Source organism: Pungitius pungitius, chromosome 11, assembly GCF_949316345.1.
Source record: "Pungitius pungitius chromosome 11, fPunPun2.1, whole genome shotgun sequence".
In the NCBI taxonomy this organism is placed as follows: Eukaryota; Metazoa; Chordata; class Actinopteri; order Perciformes; family Gasterosteidae; genus Pungitius; species Pungitius pungitius.
In genome coordinates this window covers 18819384-18842193 of record NC_084910.1, presented here as the reverse complement: position 1 = coordinate 18842193, position 22810 = coordinate 18819384, and the positions used below count along the sequence as shown (strand labels likewise).

The 22810-nt window shown below is 47.0% G+C and overlaps 2 protein-coding genes across 3 annotated transcripts; one reads left to right on the top strand and one right to left on the bottom strand.

Moving 5' to 3' along the window:
* The first annotated feature begins 745 nt into the window (after positions 1-745).
* On the top strand, positions 746-2557 carry LOC119198010 (33 kDa inner dynein arm light chain, axonemal-like). The gene is made up of 6 exons (XM_037454805.2): positions 746-910; positions 1034-1104; positions 1190-1359; positions 1450-1628; positions 1850-2014; positions 2113-2557. Exons 1-6 carry the CDS (start codon positions 833-835, stop codon positions 2146-2148), a joined length of 699 nt encoding a protein of 232 aa, XP_037310702.2. The 5' UTR covers positions 746-832; the 3' UTR covers positions 2149-2557.
* A 2111-nt stretch (positions 2558-4668) lies between these two features.
* Positions 4669-22510, bottom strand: scap (SREBF chaperone). Of its 2 annotated transcripts, XM_037454751.2 has the most exons (24): positions 22238-22510; positions 21523-21873; positions 20056-20256; positions 18195-18315; positions 17707-17864; positions 17228-17448; positions 16223-16328; positions 15958-16130; positions 15619-15745; positions 14122-14234; positions 13866-13960; positions 13601-13699; positions 12754-12966; positions 12168-12559; positions 11604-11753; positions 8399-8600; positions 8071-8186; positions 7368-7899; positions 7043-7128; positions 6807-6889; positions 6034-6200; positions 5829-5909; positions 5085-5291; positions 4669-4964 (listed from the first exon to the last, which is right to left on the bottom strand). In XM_037454751.2, the coding sequence occupies exons 2-24, from the start codon at positions 21669-21671 to the stop codon at positions 4719-4721; spliced, it is 4038 nt and encodes a 1345-aa protein (XP_037310648.2). In that variant the 5' UTR covers positions 21672-21873; positions 22238-22510; the 3' UTR covers positions 4669-4718. The 2 variants fall into 2 exon arrangements, with proteins under 2 accessions (XP_037310648.2, XP_037310647.2); XM_037454750.2 differs by lacking the exon at positions 21523-21873.
* Positions 22511-22810: the final 300 nt, after the last annotated feature.

Here is a 22810-nt window from a genome sequence, read left to right as displayed (position 1 = left end):
ATCATGTTGATAATGTGCCACTTTGACACTATTAAGGAACTGTGAGAAAAGTACCAGGTGTGTCTGAGAAAATGTGAGTGATTTGTATTATAATGATATATTTCGTCTTTCAAGTGCATGAAACATATGCATCCTAACATTAACACAGTTATGTTGCAAACATTTGATCAGTACAGATCAATCAAAGAGCGGAATAACATTTTTTTGTTTTGTTTAATGGCTGGTTTGCCATTTGTAGAAAAAACAACGAATAAATGGTCTCATTCAACGCTGTGAGACTTTTGATTTGAATCTTGATTCAACACGTTAACGCGGTCACAAACCGAAATTCCAATCAGGTTCCTCGGGAGGGAGAGAGAGACCCCACGAGCACCACAGGGGCCTCTAAGATCCTCTTGAGATCTTGAAAGACGCGTTGAACGCAACGCGGACGCCCCCTTGTGGTGAGATGGCGACACCTGCCGGTCGTCTCAGGCACTGCACACGTTAGAGTAGTAATAGAAGCTCTAGAATACTATTTAAGACTTATAGAATCACACGTTAAATATGCATCTATCTCACCTTCAATTCGATTTCAACGTAAGCAGGTGTTATTCAAATTTACTACATTGTTTTTTTTGTTTTTTTAAAGCTTCATCCGTCTTCTCTGTTTGCTACGCGGCGCTGCGCCGTGACGCTGTTGCCATGACAACTCAAACAGAGAGCACATTCCTTCCGTCAGCAACGCACCGACACACACACACACACACACACACACACACAAACACACACACACGCGCGCGCTTCCGTCCGTAGTTTACACTTCGATCGTGTCGGTCTTAAAGATCACGCGATGGTCGCGCCATCCGAAACTCTCGTGAAATACGACCACCCGGTTCTGGTCAACAAAACCGAGATGAAATCACGAAAGGTGAGTTTTTCACGGTGGTAATGAATTAACGTTAAGTCAATAATAGAACATGGGTCAAATCTTAGCAAAGGAGATACGTCTGTAAACTGCTGATGAACACCCCCCCCCCCCTCCCCCCCACAGCCCACATCAGAAGCTGCTGATGGCCCCGGGCAAGGAATTCAGGAGATCCTCGACCGCATCTTCCCACCCAGGTATGACCAGCTCCCGCCATCAGCAAACCATCAGTCCACAAGTACAGAGCACGCTCCCATTCACCCAGACATCCCGTCCCTCCAGGGAATGGACGGAGGGGGATCAGCGGTGGGTGCAGCAGGTGTCCAGCGCTCCTTTCACCAGAGCCGACGTCATTCACCTGGAGGAGCTCCTGGACGGGAGGCTGAAGGAGTCGCAGGCCAGAGACACCGGCATCTGTCCCCAGCGCAGGGGGCTCTACTCCCAGTGCTTCGGTGGGCGGGACGACGGGCCCATCCGGAGCCGAAGGAGCCGCATCAATCGGGAGTCTGAATTTCATTTATTGATTTCTTTCTTTCTTTCAGATGAGCTGATCAGACAGGTGACCATCGAGTGCACCGAGAGGGGCGCGTTGCTGCTGATGGTCAGGGATGAGGTTCAGATGACCCTCGCCGTGTACCAGGCCCTGAATGAGGGCAGCACGGCTTTCGGGACCAGGAAGGCGCTGCAGGCCGAGCTGGGCAAGGCTGACGAGGAGAAAGCGGTAAGGACATCCAGAGGCTTCTTCAAGAGGGTTTTTACCAATTTGGTTTGCAAAATGATCCTCAGTTCAATTGTATCGTGTCGATTGATTTTATTTTCGTCAAGCTCGGCCTTTTGCAGTTAGTTAGTTACTTTGGAGACAAACTCATCTAAAGCCTGGAATAGAGACATAAAAACATTGGTTAGGCTTAAGTTGGTCTTTTATTTTATTTTTATTTCTAGATTTGGGATCTGGAGGAGAAGAATCGAGAGCTAAAGAGGCAACTGAGCGATGTGACCGCCGAGAATGAAGCGATCGAGGAGAGAGAGAACGAGAGGCAACAAACGGAGGACACGAAGCACGCTGAAGAGATTCACTTCCTCAACAGAGCTAACGAGCAGTTCAAGGTGAGCGTTCTTTTCTTTTCCAATAAATAAAAAATATACATATTGCTAATGTGTCTCTCCTTTGGGATTGTTATAATTCTGTTTGTCTTCCCGTTCAGAACAAACTGGAAGGAATCATTGCAGCAAAGACGTAACTTCACAAAGCCTTTCCTATTTAAAGGTGAAGGGACATTTTATTCTGCGTTAGTAAAGCATTAACTTGTGATGAATCAGTGCAAGAGGTGATGGCTGAACACAATCTGTAACTTAGTAAAGTAAAAAGGTAGTTCATGGACATAACTTTAACTCAAATACAAATATGTTGAGTGCATTGTTCTGATACATTTCTCCTGTGTTGTTCTTTCACAAAAAAAAAAAAAATAACATTATACATACAAGTAACAGGTAACCAATGTTTGGCCAGTTTTGGCAATTGTCATTCTGCATAATCATTTTTTCCTTCTTCTATATTGATATATTTAGTCTTGTCCTGGTTTTAAAAGCTGCATTTACAATAAAGAAATGGCTTTTTCATTATTCAATAAATGCAATAGACACACAGGTGTTGTGGTATTAAGAGCCTCTTTATTGGAAAATTAGTACAAAGTCTTGCTTTAAAAAAAAAAAAAAAATGTTACAAACTAGTAAATAAGTTACCTCCACTACTACAGCCTGCGTAGTGCGAAGCCAGCCAGGGAGGGGCCGAGGCTAAAGGAGTTTTCCAAAACAGAGGATTTAATTTCTACTCATAAATAAAAGCGCTTAAACATCTGCCGCTATTGTGAGGATGCCGACGCAGCAGATGTTCCTTTTTCCCCCCCGAAGGCTGAAAGAATTTTGATATGGATCAATGAAAACGGAATAAAGCAGCAAAAATAAAACACCTTTTACAGAACAACAAACTGATCCACAAAGTCGCTTAATGTGATGAACCAAAACAACTATAAGGATTTGAATTAAATAGCCTAAGCAGCCCCCACCCAAAAGGAACCGTCCCACCTGGTGGGAACCATTTGAAATGGCTCTCTGGTGCTGATCCGTCACCTCAACCTAAGAGGTCAGAGGTCAGCTCAGTCCAGCACAATGACAGGAAGCAGGAGATCAATGCCAAGTGCCATCGAACATCGGATTATGATCAAATGATGTAAAAATGATAATTCACTATTTTTGTAAAGACTAAATGAATTAGTGAGCTCTCAGTCTACCAGCTGATTTCCACGGGTTAGTAGTGCGTTAAAATAGTGTTGGAATGCTGTAAAGAATATTTAGTCGTTGGATGCCTTTCTTTTTTATGGAAACCTAATGAGGGATAAACTAGTGGCGATTGATCGTTTCACGGTTTGACGAGCCATGAATGCAGAAGGGATTCTAAAAAAGGAACGAGCAAACGAGATGAACAGCAGCGTTGCACTTGTTGCCGTCTGCATTCTCAGCGTCTCGTTTCACTGAGCGGCTGCAGAGAGAGGGGCAGCGGGTTAAAGGTAAACGACACTGCCGACGTGAAAATCCACGATCGGTTGAACCAGCGACACTAAACGGCAAATAAAAATAAAAATCTCTAAAAGGGCAAAATTTAATTTTTTTTTTTAAAATACGACAGCCGATGTAAACATGACGTGAGCTGATGGCGGCTTGTGCAGAACAAAATCAAGTGTCCTCGTCCAGAATTCAAGCGGTTTAGAAAAATGGAGGTAGCCCGATGAAGGTGTAGCACGCAGGGCCCCCCCTCGTACAGCGTCAGCAGCCCCTGGATCAGAGGCCCGGGGGGGAGGCACCTCTTCTGCTACAGCCCCCCCCCCCCCCCCCAAAAACATTTAAACACTTCAGTGTCTCCAGTTCAAAATCACAAACAATCGTCTCATAACCCCCACCCAACAGACAGTCCCCATCCTACACGCATTTCGTTGTTTTAGTCTGGTTTAAAAGCCGGGATTAGCCATTCATAAAACAACAGTTATTAAAAAAAACGCATCGCTAATAAATAATAAATTTATACATGTGAAAACAGCCCCCTAAGGAGGTTTCACTTTATACAGTAATCATCTGTGTTAACTCATACACACACATCACCAATCAATGTATTTTATGCCTTAAAAAGGGCGTAGATTCAATCATATCTCACACACACACACACACACACACACACACACACACACACACACACACACACACACACACACACACACACACACACACACACACACACACACACACACACACACACACACACACACACACACACACACACACACACACACACACACACACACACACACACACACACACACACACACACACACACATCGCTGTGGCTGCACTTGACTTTTCTAGCAAAAGAGGCAGCAGGAATATTCCAAATAAAAAAGCGATCTTCCTCTCTGGGCGGGCGGGGTCACGGGGAAGCCCCACTCGTATAAGCAGCATAGAGGGCAGAGCCACAAGACAAATACGCATTTTTTTTTTAAAAAAGATAAAAAATAAGCTAACTGGTGGAATCTCTCAGTGAGAAACACCCAGCTTTACTTGAACGGACTCCTTTCGTCACCGACGTCCTCGGGTACAACGCGGCACATGGTACCATCGGCCCTCAGCTCCTCTTCCTCCACGTTACATCCAGGCTTCACTCGAAATCTGAAGTTTCATCTGTAGAGGAAACGCCCCCACCCCCCCCCCCCCCCCCGCCGTCGTGTGACAGCAGCCTCCAGTGCGTCCAATCGCCCCCCCTCTAGTCTAGTTTTTCCAGCACCGAGGGAACGTACACCAGGCTGAGCTCGCTGCCAAAGTCACAGATGATGGCGGCGTTGTCGAGGACGAGCAGCTGCCGGACGCCCTGGCCGTCGCTGCTCTGGCCCAGGTAGACCGTCTGCAGCAGGTCGCCGAAGTTCAGGTCCCAGAAGGAGACGCAGCCCTGGCCCCCCGTCACCAGGAGAGACTCGGAGATCACTCCCAGACTGGCCCCGCAACCCGCCTCCTGGCGAGGAAGAAACAAGTGTTTATATTGCCGTAGTGTAGTTGTCATTTTTTTAAATAATTCATTCCCAGGCCAAAGAGGTCAAGGAGGTCAAGGAGGCGGCGGCGTGCTGCACTGTACCTGCTGTATGGAGTAGAGCTTGATCCCAGTGCTGCGGTCCCAGATACAGATGAGGTCATCGAGGCCCGAGCTGATGACGCAAGACGTGGTGCAAACGAGCGAGGTCACGTCGCCGCGGTGACCGTAAACATGGCTGACGCGACTCCCCGTCAAGACGTCCCACAGGCAGATGGCGCCGTCTTGGCCGCCACTCGCCAGGACCATCGTCTGAAGGAACCGGGTCAGAGGACATTCTTTTGACACACTATTGTATGACGTGTGGATTCTACTACATTTTACAACAATGCAATAAATCCCCCTTTCATCGAGCATGATGTTATTCAGTGTACAGAGTTCAGTATGTCAAATAATACTGTGCACAAAAGTAATGTGTATGTCATAGGAAAGCAAATTTCATTAGAAAATTCATAATGTAGCATGTGGAGAAATGTCTTAGAAGTATGAAAAATGTAATAGGATATAATGTCCAAAGAATTAGTTTTAAAAAAAACAGGAGCGGTCAGAGCAAGAAGACTTTCATGAGGTTTTCTACACCACTCGTTTTTTTCTTACATATTTCACTTAAAATGTTTTCAACCTAAATCTATTTTTTCTACCCACTCCACAATATATTTTGGCCAAATTCTTTTTCCCCATGACAATTTTGAATTTATGTTTACTTTTTTTTTTTTTTTTTAAATGTCATGTGAACAGACCGAGTCCGTTACGATGTAACGACGCCTTAGAAGCAGCTCCATCACTCACCTGGTCTATGTAGATGGCTGTGATCCCTCCAGAGTGACCCTGCAGCGTGAAGAGGCAACACGAGTCCTCCAGGCGATACACCTGACGAATTAACCACACGGTGAGAATCACACACACACACACACACACACACACACACACACACACACACACACACACACACACACACACACACACACACACACACACTCTCTGTGCGACTTACCCGCACGGTGTGGTCCTGGCTGCCGGTGACGACGCGCCCGGCGGCCGCTCGCAGCACCGTGATGGGCTTCTGGTGGGCGCACTGGACCGAGCGGGTGAGCTGGCAGCTGATCACATCTTCGCTGCTGTAACAGGGGGAGGGGGGCACGCTGCCTCGCCCGGGGGCACCTGGAGGAGGAGATGAAGAAGCCTTCAAGTGGCCGTTTCTTCTTCCCGCCTCGTCTCTATTGTGGAGGAATCTCCTGGGGTTTAGTCAACGGCTGCAGTTACGTATTCTCACCTATTGGTTATTTAATCGTTTGATCTGTTGACCAAAACCTTGAAATATCTAATTTAGGTACAATGTCAAGACTTCGTATGAAATAACGGCTCAAATAATTGCCTTTCTTGCAACAAAGGATTCATTTCCATTAAAGATAAACCTTCAATAAACAAGTCATTGTTAAGAAAATCAAATGTTTCTGTCCATCACGGTTTCCCAGTGCCGAAGGACTCAATGATATTCTGTGACTTTTTTTTTTAATATTCAATGATGTAAAATTCCACATAGCCCCAAATTGGTGAAGCTGCAACCAGATGATATTTTACAGTGTTGTTAAAATGTTCATGTTGTGCTCTTCCGTACATTAACAGTCGTGTCATGTTCAGGTAATTAAGGCCATGTTGCCAATTAAACTTGAATCCAAAAACACAAGCCTTTAAAAATACAGAGAGAGAGATTTGTACTGATAGAAAATGAAAAAAACATGCAACGAAACAGGTGTCGAGTCTCACCTCGGTACTGCAGAAGACCCAGAGGTTTGTTTATCTCAACAGTGAAGAAATCCAGAGACCCGTTGAGCCGAGCTGCCACAATTCTGGGGAGGAAAAGCACGGAGGATCATTCAGTCTATTAAACTGTAGGGTCACTTTTCACTATTAGAAGGGCAACGAAGGACCGAGTATGCGTCACCGCAGCAACGGAAGTGTGCAACACTGAAATAAAAAGAATCTATAGAAGATTGTTTCACCTGTTGTTGAGGAAGGCGAGCGCCGTGATCCCAGAGCCTCCGTCTTCATTGATGCAACGTAACGACCCTTCGACTGCGTCCCACAACTGGCCCCAAAAGATAGGTTGAAAATGATCCTTACATTTTCATCATAATGTGTAGCATTGTGTTCATTTTTTTTTTTTTTATACAGATCAAAAGAGGAGGTAGGAAAGTCAGACCGACTCAAGATACCAGTTATTCTTCAACATTATTCATTTAAAAAATTGTATTTCTTTCTTGGTAGTGAGAAGCGTCATTAAATGACTGGAAGATGACCGTTTCAGATACAATGCATTTCCCCCACCTCCAGTTTGCCGCTGCTCCTCCCAGCAGCGATCAGATTCCCTCTCAGCTCCATGGCCCACACGGAGCTCTCCCCGTCTGCCGCCGCCTGCGTCCCCGCCGCCGAGGCCCTTTCTTGGGCCGAGAAGGCGGCTGCGTCCCCTGCGCTGGGGCTTCTCTGGAGCGAAGCCCCCGAGGGCGGCGAGGAGGACGCGGAGGAAGGGGCGGGGTAGGCGGACGGCGAAGGGGGCTCGTGCTCCTTGTAGGCGCGCTCCACCAGGCCGCCGAAGTCAAAGCCGTCCCTGGGCGGCGGGCAGAGGTGGGAGGGGGGCTGGGAGGCGAAGTTGGTGTCGATGAGCGGGGTGAGATCGGGCTGGTCGCCAAACAGAGTCGGCCAGGCGGGGGCGGCGCGGCGCCGCACCGGGTAGACCTCCTCCTCCGGCGGTCCGTCGCCACCGAGGGAGGGGCCGAAGCACTCGGGCTCCGGGGCTCCGCCCACACCGTCCCAGCCCTCCCGCTGCTCCCAGCGGCCACTGCTGCTGCTCCGTCGGAGCCTGAGGAGAGTAAAGCGGGGGCCAGTGAGCCGCAGGGCGCCGCGTGCTGAGATGAATCAATCTGACCGACGTCGGCGAGGTTTATACGTCGCAGAAACGCGTTCCAAAGTACGCCGTTATTGAAGTAACTTTAACAACAAAAACAAGCGTGCACGCGAGGGGCCGACGTACCCGACGTTCGGGATGACGGTCAAACAGTCGCCGGTCTGAGTGTCCCAAACCCGGATCTGTCCGGCCAGGCAGCAGCTGGCCAGCAGCATCCCGTCGCTGGCCAAGCACTCGATGTCCTGAGGGACAGAAATACAGGAGAAAGAAAACTAAAAACCTTTAACCAACAGACACAGTAGTCAGGTTTTTCTAAGCGGATTTAAGGAAGAATCCAGATAATCAGCCGGCTTCAGCATTTCCGTGTTTAGGTGCTAATAATACAAATAGTTAAATAATAACAGCTGCTTTTGTGTAAATGGGTGAGATGGCCTTCAGAGGTAATGGCTCTCACCATGCTGTGGCCCCTGAGCAGCAGCGGTGAGATCTCGCTGACGGGCGGCGAGTAGCCGTAGTCGTCGCAGGGCAGGTCCCCGCGGCGCCGCCGCCCGTGAGCCACGCCGTTCTGGCCGTAGTTCCGTGGGCAAAGAACTCGGTAGAGGCAGAAGAGCAGCAGAACCAGCAGGACGCCCGCCGCCAGGCCCAGAGCCGCCACCCTGGAAGGAGGGGGGGGGGGGGGGGGGGGGCGCACAGGAAAAAATGTCATGACATCTACCGGCTCCACAACAGATTATGGCCAAATTATTTTTCCCCCATGACAATTTATTATTATTATTTTTTTTTAATCACAATATTTTTTGACCAAATATATTTCAACAGTTTTTCCAGGTGACTTTTGATTTTTATTCTCTGAGCCCAAACATTTTCTTTTTTTTCTAGCTTTGTATTCATGAAAATGTTCAAGATAACATTTTAAAGTTAAATTTATTTTTTCAAACTTTTCCCCCCGACATTTCTTTACCTTAAAAAAGTTTAGCATTTTTATAGCATGTTTAGCTTTTTTCTCCATGTATTTCGAACAAATACATTTTAACTTTTCTCACTATGACATTATTCAACTCGACATATATTTCCATCACCTTTTATCAGGGGACAAAGGCTTTCATCTCGGGTTTTCTAACAGCTCTACTTACATATCAAATGGAAAGCTTCATTTTTATCCCTCAACTCTTTCAAAAACCTTTTTACCGAATGTGTTCCCACAAAATGATAAAATACAATACACACAATATAACAACAGCGTGCTGAAAAGAAGAATGCAACTGGCCACATGGGAGGAGCAGCCTCCACCTGCTGTGGAACGTGTGCAAAAGCGCGATGGTGAAACCCGGCGAAAGAGCGCGACCTACTCTGCCTGAAATACCGGTCCTTTAAAAAGCCGTTTCTCCGCAGAAACTAAAAACACACCTTTACAACACAACGCTACAAGCCGGATCTCTGCCCCGAACGGTCCCTCAACAAATGTCAATCAAAGCCGCGCTCCCTTCTGTGACTCGACAGCCAGAGAGCACGCAAATATCAGATGATATGACTGCTGATCTCAAAAAAGGTGCCACGAAATGTGTAAACTAAATGCACTGTTACGGTCAGGAGCAGAACATGAAAGTTCCAGAGGTAAAGACAACCGTCAGTTTGTACTCCTTTTGTTAGCTCGCAAAGCGTGAAGCAAACACAAACCTCCCACAACGTTAGAGATGCACCGATACTACGGAGTTGTGTTATAAGTGAAGGCATACGGCTCATTATACGGTTTATTAAAAGACCTTGTTAAAGTCACACTGGTTTTACTGGTGTCAGGAATGAAACAGTTGGATCGGTCTCCACAATCTGAACTGAAAGTTTAGTTTTTGTATTTACTAGGTAATACAATCTCATGTTTGAATAATACATCAGGTTGACACATGGTTGTGTATCCTGTTCTTGCTTAAATTATGGAACAGGCATATTGGGATTCTTGCTGTTGTGAAACAACGAGAGCTGCAGTTAAATATTATCTATCTTATCGATTTATCTGCAGATTACGTTCATGATTAATCGTTTCGGCTGTACCAACTCACCCAAAACCATTTAAAAAAAAAAGTTGTGCATTAAAGCCTCAGTCATTCATGACATAATTACTACTTTTAAATAGATTTAGATTCATAATTTATATTCAACACTCTAAACAATTTAGATTATAGCATTTTTTAATTCCTAATTCTGGAAATGCTGAGAGAAACGAGTCTAAATGTGTTTTTACTGTGTGACAAAAGTGTGTTTTATGCTTTTACTGTATTTAGTTACTAATAAAAAACACTATACAAATAAAATGTCATATTAAATGATTTTCCAGTGTTGGTGATTAGGAGACATTCCGTCCCTCAATCCCACTACAGCTCACTTTTATCACAGTGGCCTTCTCAACCCTCGGCTGCCACTTCCCCACCGTGAAGGTCACGACCCTAACCCCCCCGACCTCAGCTGATAGGACGTCCTATCTGCTGTCCAAAGATGAAACGAAAAAGAACTTGGCCTTGCATTTCGCAGTCAAGGTGAAAACACTTCGCATTACGCAACACAGTGAAAGCTAAACTCCACACTCCGATGTTGCAGGGCAAGAAGGGGGGGCGGGGGGGGCTACCAGCCTTTTTGTCCTAAATCAACAGGACAATCAACAAGGGAATCAAAAGCCACATGTGGAAAATCCTGTTAAATATGCAGTTATGCCGCAGCCGACAGTTCTTGGTTGCCAATTTTCACAATAATTCAATAATCTCACAAGCATTCCAGACACAGCTGTGACAACCATCAAAACAACAACAACCGAACAGTTTTCTGCTCTGAACAAAGCTCAGTTCAGTCTTTATTCATTTCTCCTCCTCAAAGATCTCAAATGAAAACGACAGAACAAATCAAATGGAATCATCAGCTTGAATGTTTTGATTTTTCAGACACAACATGGGATGAAACATCTCCACTGCTGCATCGGGAAACGCTTCCCTTTTCTCTGTCTCTTCTTCAGCATCAGAGGAGATAACAATGGGTCCAGTGAGACCTGACAGTCCACAAAACTAAGAGCAGCGTTTTCTCTGACGCATCAAAAACAATCAAATACCCAGTTTGTTCCCTCGCGGTGTTTCATAAGCGTGTGAGAGCCCAACGTGACCTTGATTCCATGTCGATTTTGTAAAAAAAAAAAACGCACTGAACCGTTTACTGCCTTTCGAGTCATGTAGAATATGGCTATTAAAAAAAAACGCTATGCAACCTCCTAATGAGGACTCAAACTAATAGTTCAATGACCTTGGGCCCAGGGCCAAGGACCTTTTATTGCTCTGCTGTATTGTTTTATTTTTATTTTTACCAGGGGCAGATTTCCGGAGAGATATTTGATTCATTTATGGCAGTCTCAAAAAGAAACATTACAACGTGATTCAGTGTTGTAAACCGATAAAAAAATGAATGCTTTCATAGGCACTGTGCAAACTATTTTAACCCCAAAAACAAAAGTTTACGGACTAACAAATTAAGAATCCCGATTAAGAAACAACTGCATTCTGAGATATTTAAGTGTATTCTTAATTATTCAGACTCTTTTAATAAGGAGAAAAAAAAATAGAACCACTGTTCAATCTTCAAAATGTCATTTAAAAGGGACATTTGTGTGTGCTTGTACTAACTTGTAGAGGGTGAAGTCGGTCTGTAGATTGGCAGACACTTTGGGAATGGATGGAGGGGGGTGTCTGGTGTCCTGAGGGTGACGCGTCTCGATGGCCTCCTGAGGGCTCAGGTGAACAGTGACGGGAATGACGGGCAGGATGCTGATGTATCTGAAACGAGGCGTCCCAGTAGCAAAATGAACATCAGACTCCATCAAACCATATCCAAAACACGCAGGAGCACCTCTACGAAAGACCGCGGCTTCTTTTTAGGATGTTGTTAAAAAGCCTTAACCCTAAACTCACTCTCAAAGTAGTGCTATGATGGCGCATGTTACACGAACACTGAAAGAGGCAAAAGTTAAATGTTTTTAATGCAAACGGAACATTTGTGTAAAATATGATTTTCTTCAGTGTTGCAAAGTATCGATCCACATGTTGTAACCGCTGTGTAAATTCATTTTACTCTGTTGTTGGTGTTTTAATTGGATTAAGTCAGGTATCTTAACCCTGAGTTTACTTAGTAGTCGAATGAGCCTTTTGTAGCTATGGAACCAGATACATGAATTACTGCCACACACCCACCTCTTGGCTAAAGTGATGTTGTAGTAGCTGAAGAGCGACGGCCAGTGCCTGAAGGAGAGCCTCCTCCAGCCCTCCTCGTCCTCCGCTCCCCATGTGATCTGGGGCACGGCGGGGGGCGGAGCCTGGGTGAGGGGCCCCGTCCTGGCGGAGGCGCGGTGGTGGCCCCGAGACTGGTTCTCCGGTACGGGAGTTGGATCCGGCGGTTTGATGGTGAGGGTGCTGGTGGGATCGCCGCCGCGGAAGACGGGCGCCACCCCGAGGTGGTGGGGGGGCAGGCCGCCCCCCCCGGGATCCCCCAGGGGGCTTTGCTCAGACACTTGTGCGGCCAGGTAGGCGCGTATTCCCGCTGGGTCGGTGTAGACCAGGATCCCGATCCAGATCACCGTGCCCACCTGGAGGTGACGCAGACGGAAGGACAGCGACCGGCCAGTTGAGATCAGATTTCTGCCGGAGCCGTTTGGACTTTTGCTTTATCGTCTCCGACGGCTTCCTTAAAAAGGAAACTCCTCCCTAGGTTCTCTACATTTATGTTTACATTCCCACTGATGGTTGATCGACATACACTTCTGACGGGTCATCTTCTCACCATGATGACGCGCTGCGCCAGGCGCGTGCGCGCCAGGAAGTACACCACGCGCAGCCTCTTGGGGAGCCGGAGGTTCCTGAAGGCCGGGGTCTGCAGGGTGATGGTGTGGGGGGAGGGCCGGGGGGGAGGGGGGACCTCTCGCGGGCGCAGCGGGCCGGGCTTCGGCGGCGGCAGACCTGCTTCGGCCGGCAGGCGGCGGTTCAAGTCAGCCAGCTGGTGTGAAGAGACAGGAAAGATATTACAACATGTATAACACATGTTACTACATAGAGAATTAAGGATTTAGGAGAAAGAGGATTCTTTTTGCATGAGTAAACGTACAGGTTTGTGATGCTAAGGCCCATTGAGCTGCGCACCGAGCTAAACAGCGTTTTAGTTATCTTCATGTTTATATATGAGGATTGACACGGACTATTGGCAGAAAGATGCTTCGGAGTGTCGATAAATCACACTTAGATTGTCAGTTTCTGTTAATTCTGCTTTTAATCGCCTCAACGCTCTATTGACGGCATTTATTAGCAGAATCCCTTTAAATACGGCAAAATATTAAGGTTTTCTGTACATAAATATAAAGATCTGGCCTTTTATTGTTAGAAAAGGTGCACTCGCCTGGCAAATGTCTCTTTATAGTTTGATATATTCAAGGTCGAATACTTCAATACTTCATTTGGAGGCCACAATAACGCGCACCTTTCCAAAAAAAAAAATCTCTGGGAGCTGAACAGCTGGAATCGGTCAATTGTCAATCTGCCGAGTTTCACTCTGCAGCTAACGGTGGCATGTATATTACATAGTATATGTGATCTGAATGTAATCATGATGGATGTTGGTCAGTGAGAGTTCTCGCCTCCATGCGTCGGATGTCTATGGACAGCACCGTTGTGAAGAAGAACATCTGCAGGAAGAAGTCAGAAACCAGCCCGACTACAGCAAACAGACAGAACTCCTGCAACATGGAGACCAAATGTTAACAAACAGCCACATTGACTCGGATAGCTCCAATATTTTGGGATTTAGTGCCTCATGTGACGCAAGAACACCACACAATGCTCACTGTGAGAAGATCGAGTCACATTGTCTAATGAAAGACGTCAAACTATTATTTCAAATACCTGGATAGCTGGCACAAGGGTGAAATATCCAATTAGGATGATGCAGAGTTCTGTGGCCATGTTCTTCATGATAGACCAGCTCTCATTACTAAGACCTGGAGAAGAAGAAAAAAGCACCAATATTTAAAGCTGGCGTTGGTGGTATTCTTCTAAAACATTTCTATAAAAAAACATCAATAAATCAAATGCTCTTAACATTTCAATCCACTTGAATGAAACGAGTGGCCAAAAGTCAGCCGTCAGACTTTTCCCTTACCCTGAGCAATACGGAGTTTGACCTCGAGGTCGACAGGGGTGGACACCACGGACTTGGTGAGGACCAAGACGTTCTCCAGACCGATCACTACGACCAGGTAAGGAAAAATCTCCCTGCACACAGAAAACAAAACACTTCCTCTTCAGGGCTGATCCTCTGTCTACATCTTTCTAACTGTGGACCTCAATTTTATAATTGGCATCGTCGTTATATATTTGATTTTCGCATAAACTGCCATGTCTTTTCCCCCAAAAAAACACATAAATAGAGACATCTGAGAAGAAGTATACAAAGCGAGTTTGTCCGTGTGTGCTTTGCATAACTCGTCAACGTGCAGTGGTGGTGAAACGTGGACTCGCAATGAGTTCAATAATAATAACAACCTTTGAATAAACAAAGGCGGCGGCTCATCGACTGCAGGTAGTGGATCCAACATGGAGCGGGAGAAGCTAACGCAAGAACAAACGCCTTCTTCCCTTCTCCGCACTTGTGAGCTGGGCTCAATAAAAAATAAAAAATAAAGAATTTCACACTTTTAGATCTAAATCATCAAGAGTAACGGAAGTAAAACCATGAAACCAATACTCAGAAATGGTTGTGAAGAAGAAACACAAATGACGCAGAACACTCTGTTCTCCCTGTGTCTACAGGAAACCCCCCCCCCCCCCACCCTCCTTCTGAGGGAGATTAGTTTGAGAACATAGTTAAGCTTGTGCTGTAGAAGGGTATAACTGGGTCACAAGAGGAATCAACCACTCTGCACCTTACATCAGACGCACTAAACATAAACACACACACCCTTTACAACCACTTTATTGGACTCAACCATGCGTTAGCGTAGCTGAAACGCACATCTTTGTTGTATTGACCTTGATGAGCGTTTATTCAAACAGAAAGCGCACGCTGGGCCCTGAGCAGACTCGCGTGGAGGATCTTGTGGTCAGCGGTTGGACGGCAGTGTGCCGAGGTCGCGCCACAACGTCGTCTTTCTAATAACCCTCAAACGATTGGACGACCATTAAATGTCAATATCGCTGCATTGCCGCCCCCCTCCTGAAGCCCCCCCCCCCCCTCCCATACTATTCCACCGACGTCTCTGCCCACCTGCTGGAAACATTAACACAAATCCATGTAAAAGTCAATGCAGAGGAAGTGGGAAGTCCGTAAGCCACTGTGCGCGTTTGTGTTTGTTTGTGTGCGCCTCCAAGTGTGTTTTTTTTTTCTTCATGAACCTGTCCTTGTTTCAGTTAAGAGATAATAATGATGATGATTAACAGGACACAATTGAAATGTCAACAGCAGAGCAAAACGAGGGCTGTCTGAAAACATTTATGTTGTAAGAGGCATGATCACTTCAAACTCACAGGCCCTTGAGTTGCAGCAACAACCAGGGGCTCTCCAGCGCAGCCACGACTAGTGGCCACCCAAAATTTGAGGTGTTTTGCGACCGCGCAGTTGCAGTTTGTGGAGAGAAGATAAAAGGCGCGTCGTTCTTACCCTCCGTTGAGCGTGGGCGTGAGTCCGAAGAGCGTGCACAGTCCCACCGACATTAGCAGGGAGCTAAGGACTGTGACCACAGCGGCCAGGGCCAGACCCCACTTGGACTTCACCATGTCAATCTTACCTGCAGGGAGGAAACATTAGAGCAATGCATTGTGATCTACTTTGTTTGCATTCTTGAGTACAGAATCCCCGAGTGAGAGTTCATCCGTGCACCAGACAGGAACGGCCACTGCACACAAAAGACCCCGAGGGGCACGAGTCTGGATCTCTGGCACATTTCAAACATCAAGCCATGTGTGAACAACCACTAAGAACAACAACACAGGGACTGACGTGTGGAGAAGTAGATGTAGGCGAACAGGATGAAGTAGGTGGTGACGAGGGGGACGAGCTCGGCGATGCCAATCTCCTCTTTGAAGTGGACGTGGACCATGTGGTCGTCCCTCAGGCTGCAGTTGGCTGACGGGTGGAGCTGCTTCAGACGGGCCCGCAGGCCGCCCAGGAAGCTGGACGCAGACAGGGACAGCTTCATCACCACCATCATCATCATCGCCATCGGCACAATTAGAAGGGGAAACGTATAATAAATGTAACTCACCTTGCGTCGTAGCGGGATAGTACTACGGTGATGGTGTAGGTCACCACCCTCTTCCTGTTGTAGTGACTGACCCCGGTGTACTTCCCAGGGACACCAAACAGCAGGTCTACAACACACACACACACACACACACACACACACACACACATTAATTAAACCCATTTCTGCTGCAGCATATGTTGATAATCTGATGGCATGATAATGCAATTACTCTGCTCTAAAGACAAATTAAAATAAACATCAAAAAAATAAAATCAAGGAAAATACAAACCATGCAGCCAAAGCACCATAATTAGACTGCTACGTTTTAACAAAAATAAGTAATGTCAATGTTGTGTGTTTACAAGAAAGTGAGAACAGATACATCTATTTTTGGGCTGTACTGTTACACTCAGCAACAACTGGTCACATTAATAAATACATGAAGCAAATAATCCTTTAGCACATAATTCAACCCAATCCAGTGCAAAATAAGCAAAGCCATTGTATCAAATTTAAGTCGTCACATCAGTGTCGTAAAGGAAGTTTTGGTGCAACAAAGAGACATTAAAATGCCTCTTCAAAGGGCCCCAAGCACTGTGTTGCTGGGTCAAACGTGTTCATCGTTTTTGAAGGACTGAGTTACTTTCCAAACTGTACACGATCAATCCAAGTCATGGGTCAAGGCATCTGTACACAAGAGCATTCCTGGTCACAGGCACACGTGAACTCTGCCTTAAAGGGATAGTCCACCTGTGATGGCGGGCGCGAGTCTTTCCTCTTTCCAATGTTCACACTATTTAGGACATTTCTACCACATTGATTTGGAGGTCAGCTAAATTTCTCTGATTCCTTCATTCTGGTGGCTTTTAAGCGAGAGGAAAGAAGTGACTATATTCATAAGTTACGCATACACTTAAAACGGATTTGCATAGATGTTAAAATCCTTCTATTGAATATTAAACTTCCGCAAAGAAAGCGTGCGTGCGTGCGTGCGTGCAGGCTGGCGGCGCCGCCTCCACCCACCTCGCAGGGTGGCCGAGGTGTGCAGGCCTTTGGGCTCGTGCATCTGGATGGTCTTCAGGAGGTCAGGGTCCAGGTCGAACAGCTCCCTCTGGTTCTGCCAGTAGTTGCCGGGGGAGACGAGCAGGCAGCCGTGCTCAGGCAGCACCGACTGCATGCGCCGTAACCCTGGAAACAGGTCCGTCACCTGGAGACACAGCGTCTCCAGACTGCGAACCCCGGAGCTGATGGGAGGGCGGGGTGGGGAGAGGGGGAATAAGTATTTCAGCAGAGGATGATACTAATCTTTCAACGTAATCTGCATAATTGAACATTACCAGTGAAGTACAAGCACTTTTAACGGTTTCTTTTTGAAGGCAATAGACTTTAAATATTTGTATGTCCTCAGAAAAAACAAAACTGATGCAGGGGGGAGCAAAAACATCAATTGGGATACCGTCGGCTCCTTGGTATTGGATGTTGGACGTTACGTTGGTGTTTACCCGTCAGAGTGCACGTGGTTGCGGATCTCGTCCAGCAGGCTGAAGGCTCGACCCAGCGGCGACCGAAACACGTCCACCGGCACCAGGCTGCTGTCCCACGGAGACACGGCAGCTTTCACCACGACCTGCTGGATGTAGGCGACCGGAGGACCTCGGTACTGCGCGCACACACACACACACACACACACACACACCTGCTTTTTAGATGAGAACTCAACACAGCGAAAGTCACTGCTGGCATTCTGTAAATTAAAACCACTGCCATCTGGTAAGTGAGCCGTCGCTCCGTGTCCATCTTTTTTATTATTCATCGGCCTCCATCTTTGCCTTGTGCCAAGTGTGCGGTTCAGACTTAAAAGGGGACAATGTTGTGACATTTAGGGGCTCCGATTTCAGGTCACGATCAGTCGCAGGTGGGGACGATGATCGGGATTAAAAAGAGGTGAAGATATTCTATGAATGCTAAACGCTTTTTTTCCTTCTCTTACCCAGTCGGGCCGCTCTCCGAGGTCTCCCTGAGGCTCATGGGAAGGGACGCTGTAGTCTCGCACCCCTGTGGTGTACTCCACAGGACCCGTCCCTGGGAGGGGGAGCCTCAATAATGGATAGCTAGGGGAAAGATGGGGGGGTCATATTAGATATATGAAACACAATTGTGGGAAAGATTGAACCGCTCAGTCCGCTGTCCGTTTTAAATTTGTTTCAATTATTCTTTCCAGCGGGGCATTAGTGCCCTGAATGCATCGTTTAGGTAACAGTTCGGACAGAATAGCTTATAACCAGTAGACAATTGAAACACTCATGCGTGTTGTGCGTGCGTGTGTGTGTGTGATGTGCTCACAAGGCAACGCCTTCAGAGAACTCAACACCTGGGCCTCTGGCTTTTCTTAAGAGATTAAGGGCCACCTGGAGAGGTCCTTAAGTAACACCTCAAAACCCTCAAAAGACCAAACCAACCTCATTTCTACCTCCATCTGATTTACTGTGGTAAACAAAAAGGATTTGTTTGAGAACGATATCTCAGTGAGTCTATATGCATTGTCTGGAGGAGAGATTGGGAGGTTTTGCAAAATGATCTCAAAGCTGGGAATGCAAGTAATAAAGTATTTGCGGAGTCACTGCTATTGATCAGTAACATTATCACCTGACAGTGCATTGTCATTTTCTGCTGACGATTTTTTTTCTGATTTGCTCGTCCGTTGGAATACAAACTTAATTTCTCTCTCACTCGGTTTTAATTCTTTCCTCCAGTCCAGCCTCCCTTTCCCACTCTGCAAGGTCACTGTACCTCCACAAAGGCCTCTTTTGTGCGCAGCCAGCCCCCCCCCCCGCCCCCCCCCCTGACAAGCAGATGGAAGGACAGGCCTCCCATTCTCACCACGGCCCATTTTCTCACAACCCTTTTTAACATCCCCATCCTCAAGCTCTTTTTTTTTTTATGCTTTCACTTCACAGCGGTTGGCCGTACATTTGCTCTGACCTCCCCCCTCCCTCCGTGAGGACGGCTCGCAGCAGGTTTCACAACGCCTCCGCCGACGGACTCGAGCAAACTGAACCTTCTGACCTGAGATTTAGCAAAAGTATATAAAATGTGCGCGTGGTATGTGGTGAGTGTTTGTGTCCTGGTGTCGGCAGGTGGGAGGGGGGCTGGCCGGGGGGGGGGGGGGGGGGGGCATGTGCAGATGGCCGGTTCAGACGAGGAGAGCCGGGTACTTGTGTAAACAATTGCTTTCCATTTCACTTCAGGCCGTCCATAACGTGATAACACGCTATTCTCTCCACTGGGAGGCAGGTTCCCCTAAAGAGTTTGGGGGCAGAGATCAAATTCCAACACCAGGACCACGGTCGATCCCTCTCAGAAACACTTCTCAGTATCAGATACTGCTCACTGATCAGACACCGCAATCTTTTATCCTTCAGTATTGGTGAATCGTGAGCATACGAGCACATTGCAGCATTCTTATGAAAGGTGGTGAATTACATTTAAAGCATTAATAGTGAAAGAATGTTATAAATGAGCAGAGAACAATATTACTCTTCCTCTTCCTGTGTGTCGTTATTCACACACACACACACACACACACACACACACACACACACACACACACACACACACACACACACACACACACACACACACACACACACACACACACACACACACACACACACACACACATCTATGAAGTTCTATGAACCAGTTGTGCTTTGTCGATAATACTGCTAAAGACAATGTGCAATCCATGCACACCTTTACCTGAATACTTAAAAGTTTTCTCCACAGAGACAAAAAAAAGTAATAAGTTTACTTTGAGCCCGGAGACAAAAGCAACCCAAGCTGACACCTACCAGCAGGTGAGGATGCTGGCGGAGGTGAAGAGGATGATGGGTACTGGGTAGGAGGCACACAGCAGCCCGTGGCGGTAGAAAGCCGCCGAGATCTTGTCCCTCAGCTGCTGGCGCAGCGTCATCCTGGTGGGCGGGGTCAACTTCCGGCCATTGGGCTGGCCTGCGCGGCCGGGGACGCAGCGCCGCGGGGCATCCAGGGACCTGGAGGTGCCAACGACACAAAACCCTCAACTGGTCATCGAAATTCCTCCTCAACGTTGGGGAAGCTTCACATTTACACAAAATATATCTGAGAGCTGTAAGAGGTAGAGGGCGTCTTTTGTTCTGCACCTTGGTTCAATAGATTGTGGAAACAATTAGTGATTTGTGTAAATGTGTTGTATGGAGTTGATTATAGGTAATTAAATCTAACAGCGGTCCATACAGGTTCTATTATTCATTTTTCATAAAAAAGCATCTATACTACATTCCATGAGGGGACACAGATGCACTTATAGGCCGGTTCTTAAAGTGGAGCTCTGTCCTCATCGTTAGTGACATACTCCACGCTGACTAGAGGCACGTTGTGTGATTCAGACCGGCTCATACAAGTCGCACGACTTTAACAAAACGTCTCTTTCAGCACAGCGTGGACACGCCTTTGGCCCGCCAGAAAACACGCAACACCGGCTGAGCACCCTGGCGGAAGCAAGCAGATTTCTCATTGATCATACACCTGGGGGGGGGGGGGGGGGGGGGACGGGTTCATCAGATAAAGACCTTTTGTTAACAGGGCAGTCGATTGATTCGACTTCCACGGAGAGACAATCCCGGCCAAGCAAGAGAGCAGCATTTCAATGAAAATCATTAATCATTGAAAAAAGGTTAGGTTTGGCAGCCCCGACTGTACAAAGCTAGGAAATGAAGAAAAACCGAAGATCTAAAGTCGACAAGACAGAAAATGAATAGGCAACTTCAACAGATATTTTGATAATCGAGGAATGTGCATGTTTCCAATGTAGGGAATTTATGATTGTTTTTCCTCTTTGCGTTTAATTTTTCCAGACACTAAATGATTGATACATGTTTAAGTAGTTAAGACAATATTCATCACATTAATATAATATGACTTCACTAAATTAATAATATTTCATTTGCTTCCCAGTTGGGACTCAAAACTATACGATGCAAGTTATCGTGACCGTGGTACAGCTTCGACACGGCTCCTCGGCTAACAATCAAACGCGAGATCTTTGTTTGATGAGTGACTTCCTTCAGGTTCCCGTATGGACCCTCGGCTCCCTCTGTTCACTCACCGGTTCAGCGAGGCAACGTGGATTTGTACAGATTGTTATCCTACAAACTACTGAGCCTCGGCCTGTCACCTGGTGATCTGTGTGTGGAAAAACGTGCCAAAACAACAACCTCGCAGCTCGGTCCCCGCGACACGTCCATCGAAAGCAGCCTGGGGCTGTTGTGGGACCCTACCTGCTGACGGGTGACCAGGTGAGCTCTCGGGCACGCGGCCTTTTACATCCCTCGAAGGGTTTTTTAGGGTTAAGCGGTGCAGCGAGGTTAACGTAGCGCTCCCCTCTCGATCCACGCTCGGCTCGCCCCGCCGGGAGCAGCGGAAACATTGCCCTGCAGGACTCGGCCCCCGGGAGTCCCTTGATCTGCGGTTATAAATATACTGCACAGCTATAAGGCACAATGGCTTCGACACAAGTCAAAACAGGCTTTGAAGAGACTCCTTTCGGCGCTCTTTTTCCACTATACGCCTCCATCTTTCTGCCTGGTGTCTGGTTTGCTGCGTGGGTTACATCAGTGGAGTTCCGGGCACTGATTTGGCAAAAAAACACAAACAAAAAAAAAAGGGCTCAGCAGCATCTCCGTCAGTATACTAATCCGGGACTGAGCCGAAACGGAAACTCAACGAGCAGAGCTCAGGGCTCAGGGCTCAGGGCCGGCCCTCCTCACACCCCCCCCCCCCGCTGAAACCAAACCAGCAACAAATAACGTGTAACGACATCATGATGGAAAGTCTGTTAGTTGAATAATCCTGTGCTTCTACAAATAGCGTCCTGACAAAGAACGCTTCATACCGGTCCCACGTGGGGGGGGGGGGCAAAGTGTTGCACCAAGTTTATGGTTGAGCTGTATCAAAACTATTTCAAAACAGACAGTATGCTCAAAAAGACCTTACCTCTTTGCAACACTCGCTAAAATGCTTAATTTAAAAGCATCTCCAGGGCTCAAGTATTCCAACGCCATATCAGCTATTTTCTGTATCACGTACAAAACATCTTCCAGTGAAACACTGTTGGCAAACAAATGTGTTTTACCAAAACCCTTCAGCGCTGCATCCATACACCCCAACCAAATCAGAGATTCAATTCCATGGTTGCGTGTTTGCGTGAAAGCATGCTCTTCTGATCAGAGACTCCCATTAGTCCTGCTGTGAGGACGAGCTGGTCGTGGATAAGCAAACGATTACTGCAACCCAGCCTTTTACAACAGGAGCCGATGGCACAAAAAAAAGGGGGGGGGGGGGGGGGGGGGGGGGAATGCCCTGTCAATCAGTAACCATAATATAATGAGGAATGATATACAACAGGCAGTCAAACACGTGCAGGGATGATGGGCGCTGATGCAACCCTGTGGCAACATCACCTTCCAGGAACGAGCTGAGCCCCAAACCAGGGGCCTCCAAGAGGGTTCAAGGATCGCTCCTCAAAAGGAACAGTGTCAAAGTGTGTGTGTACTCATGTCATGAGGA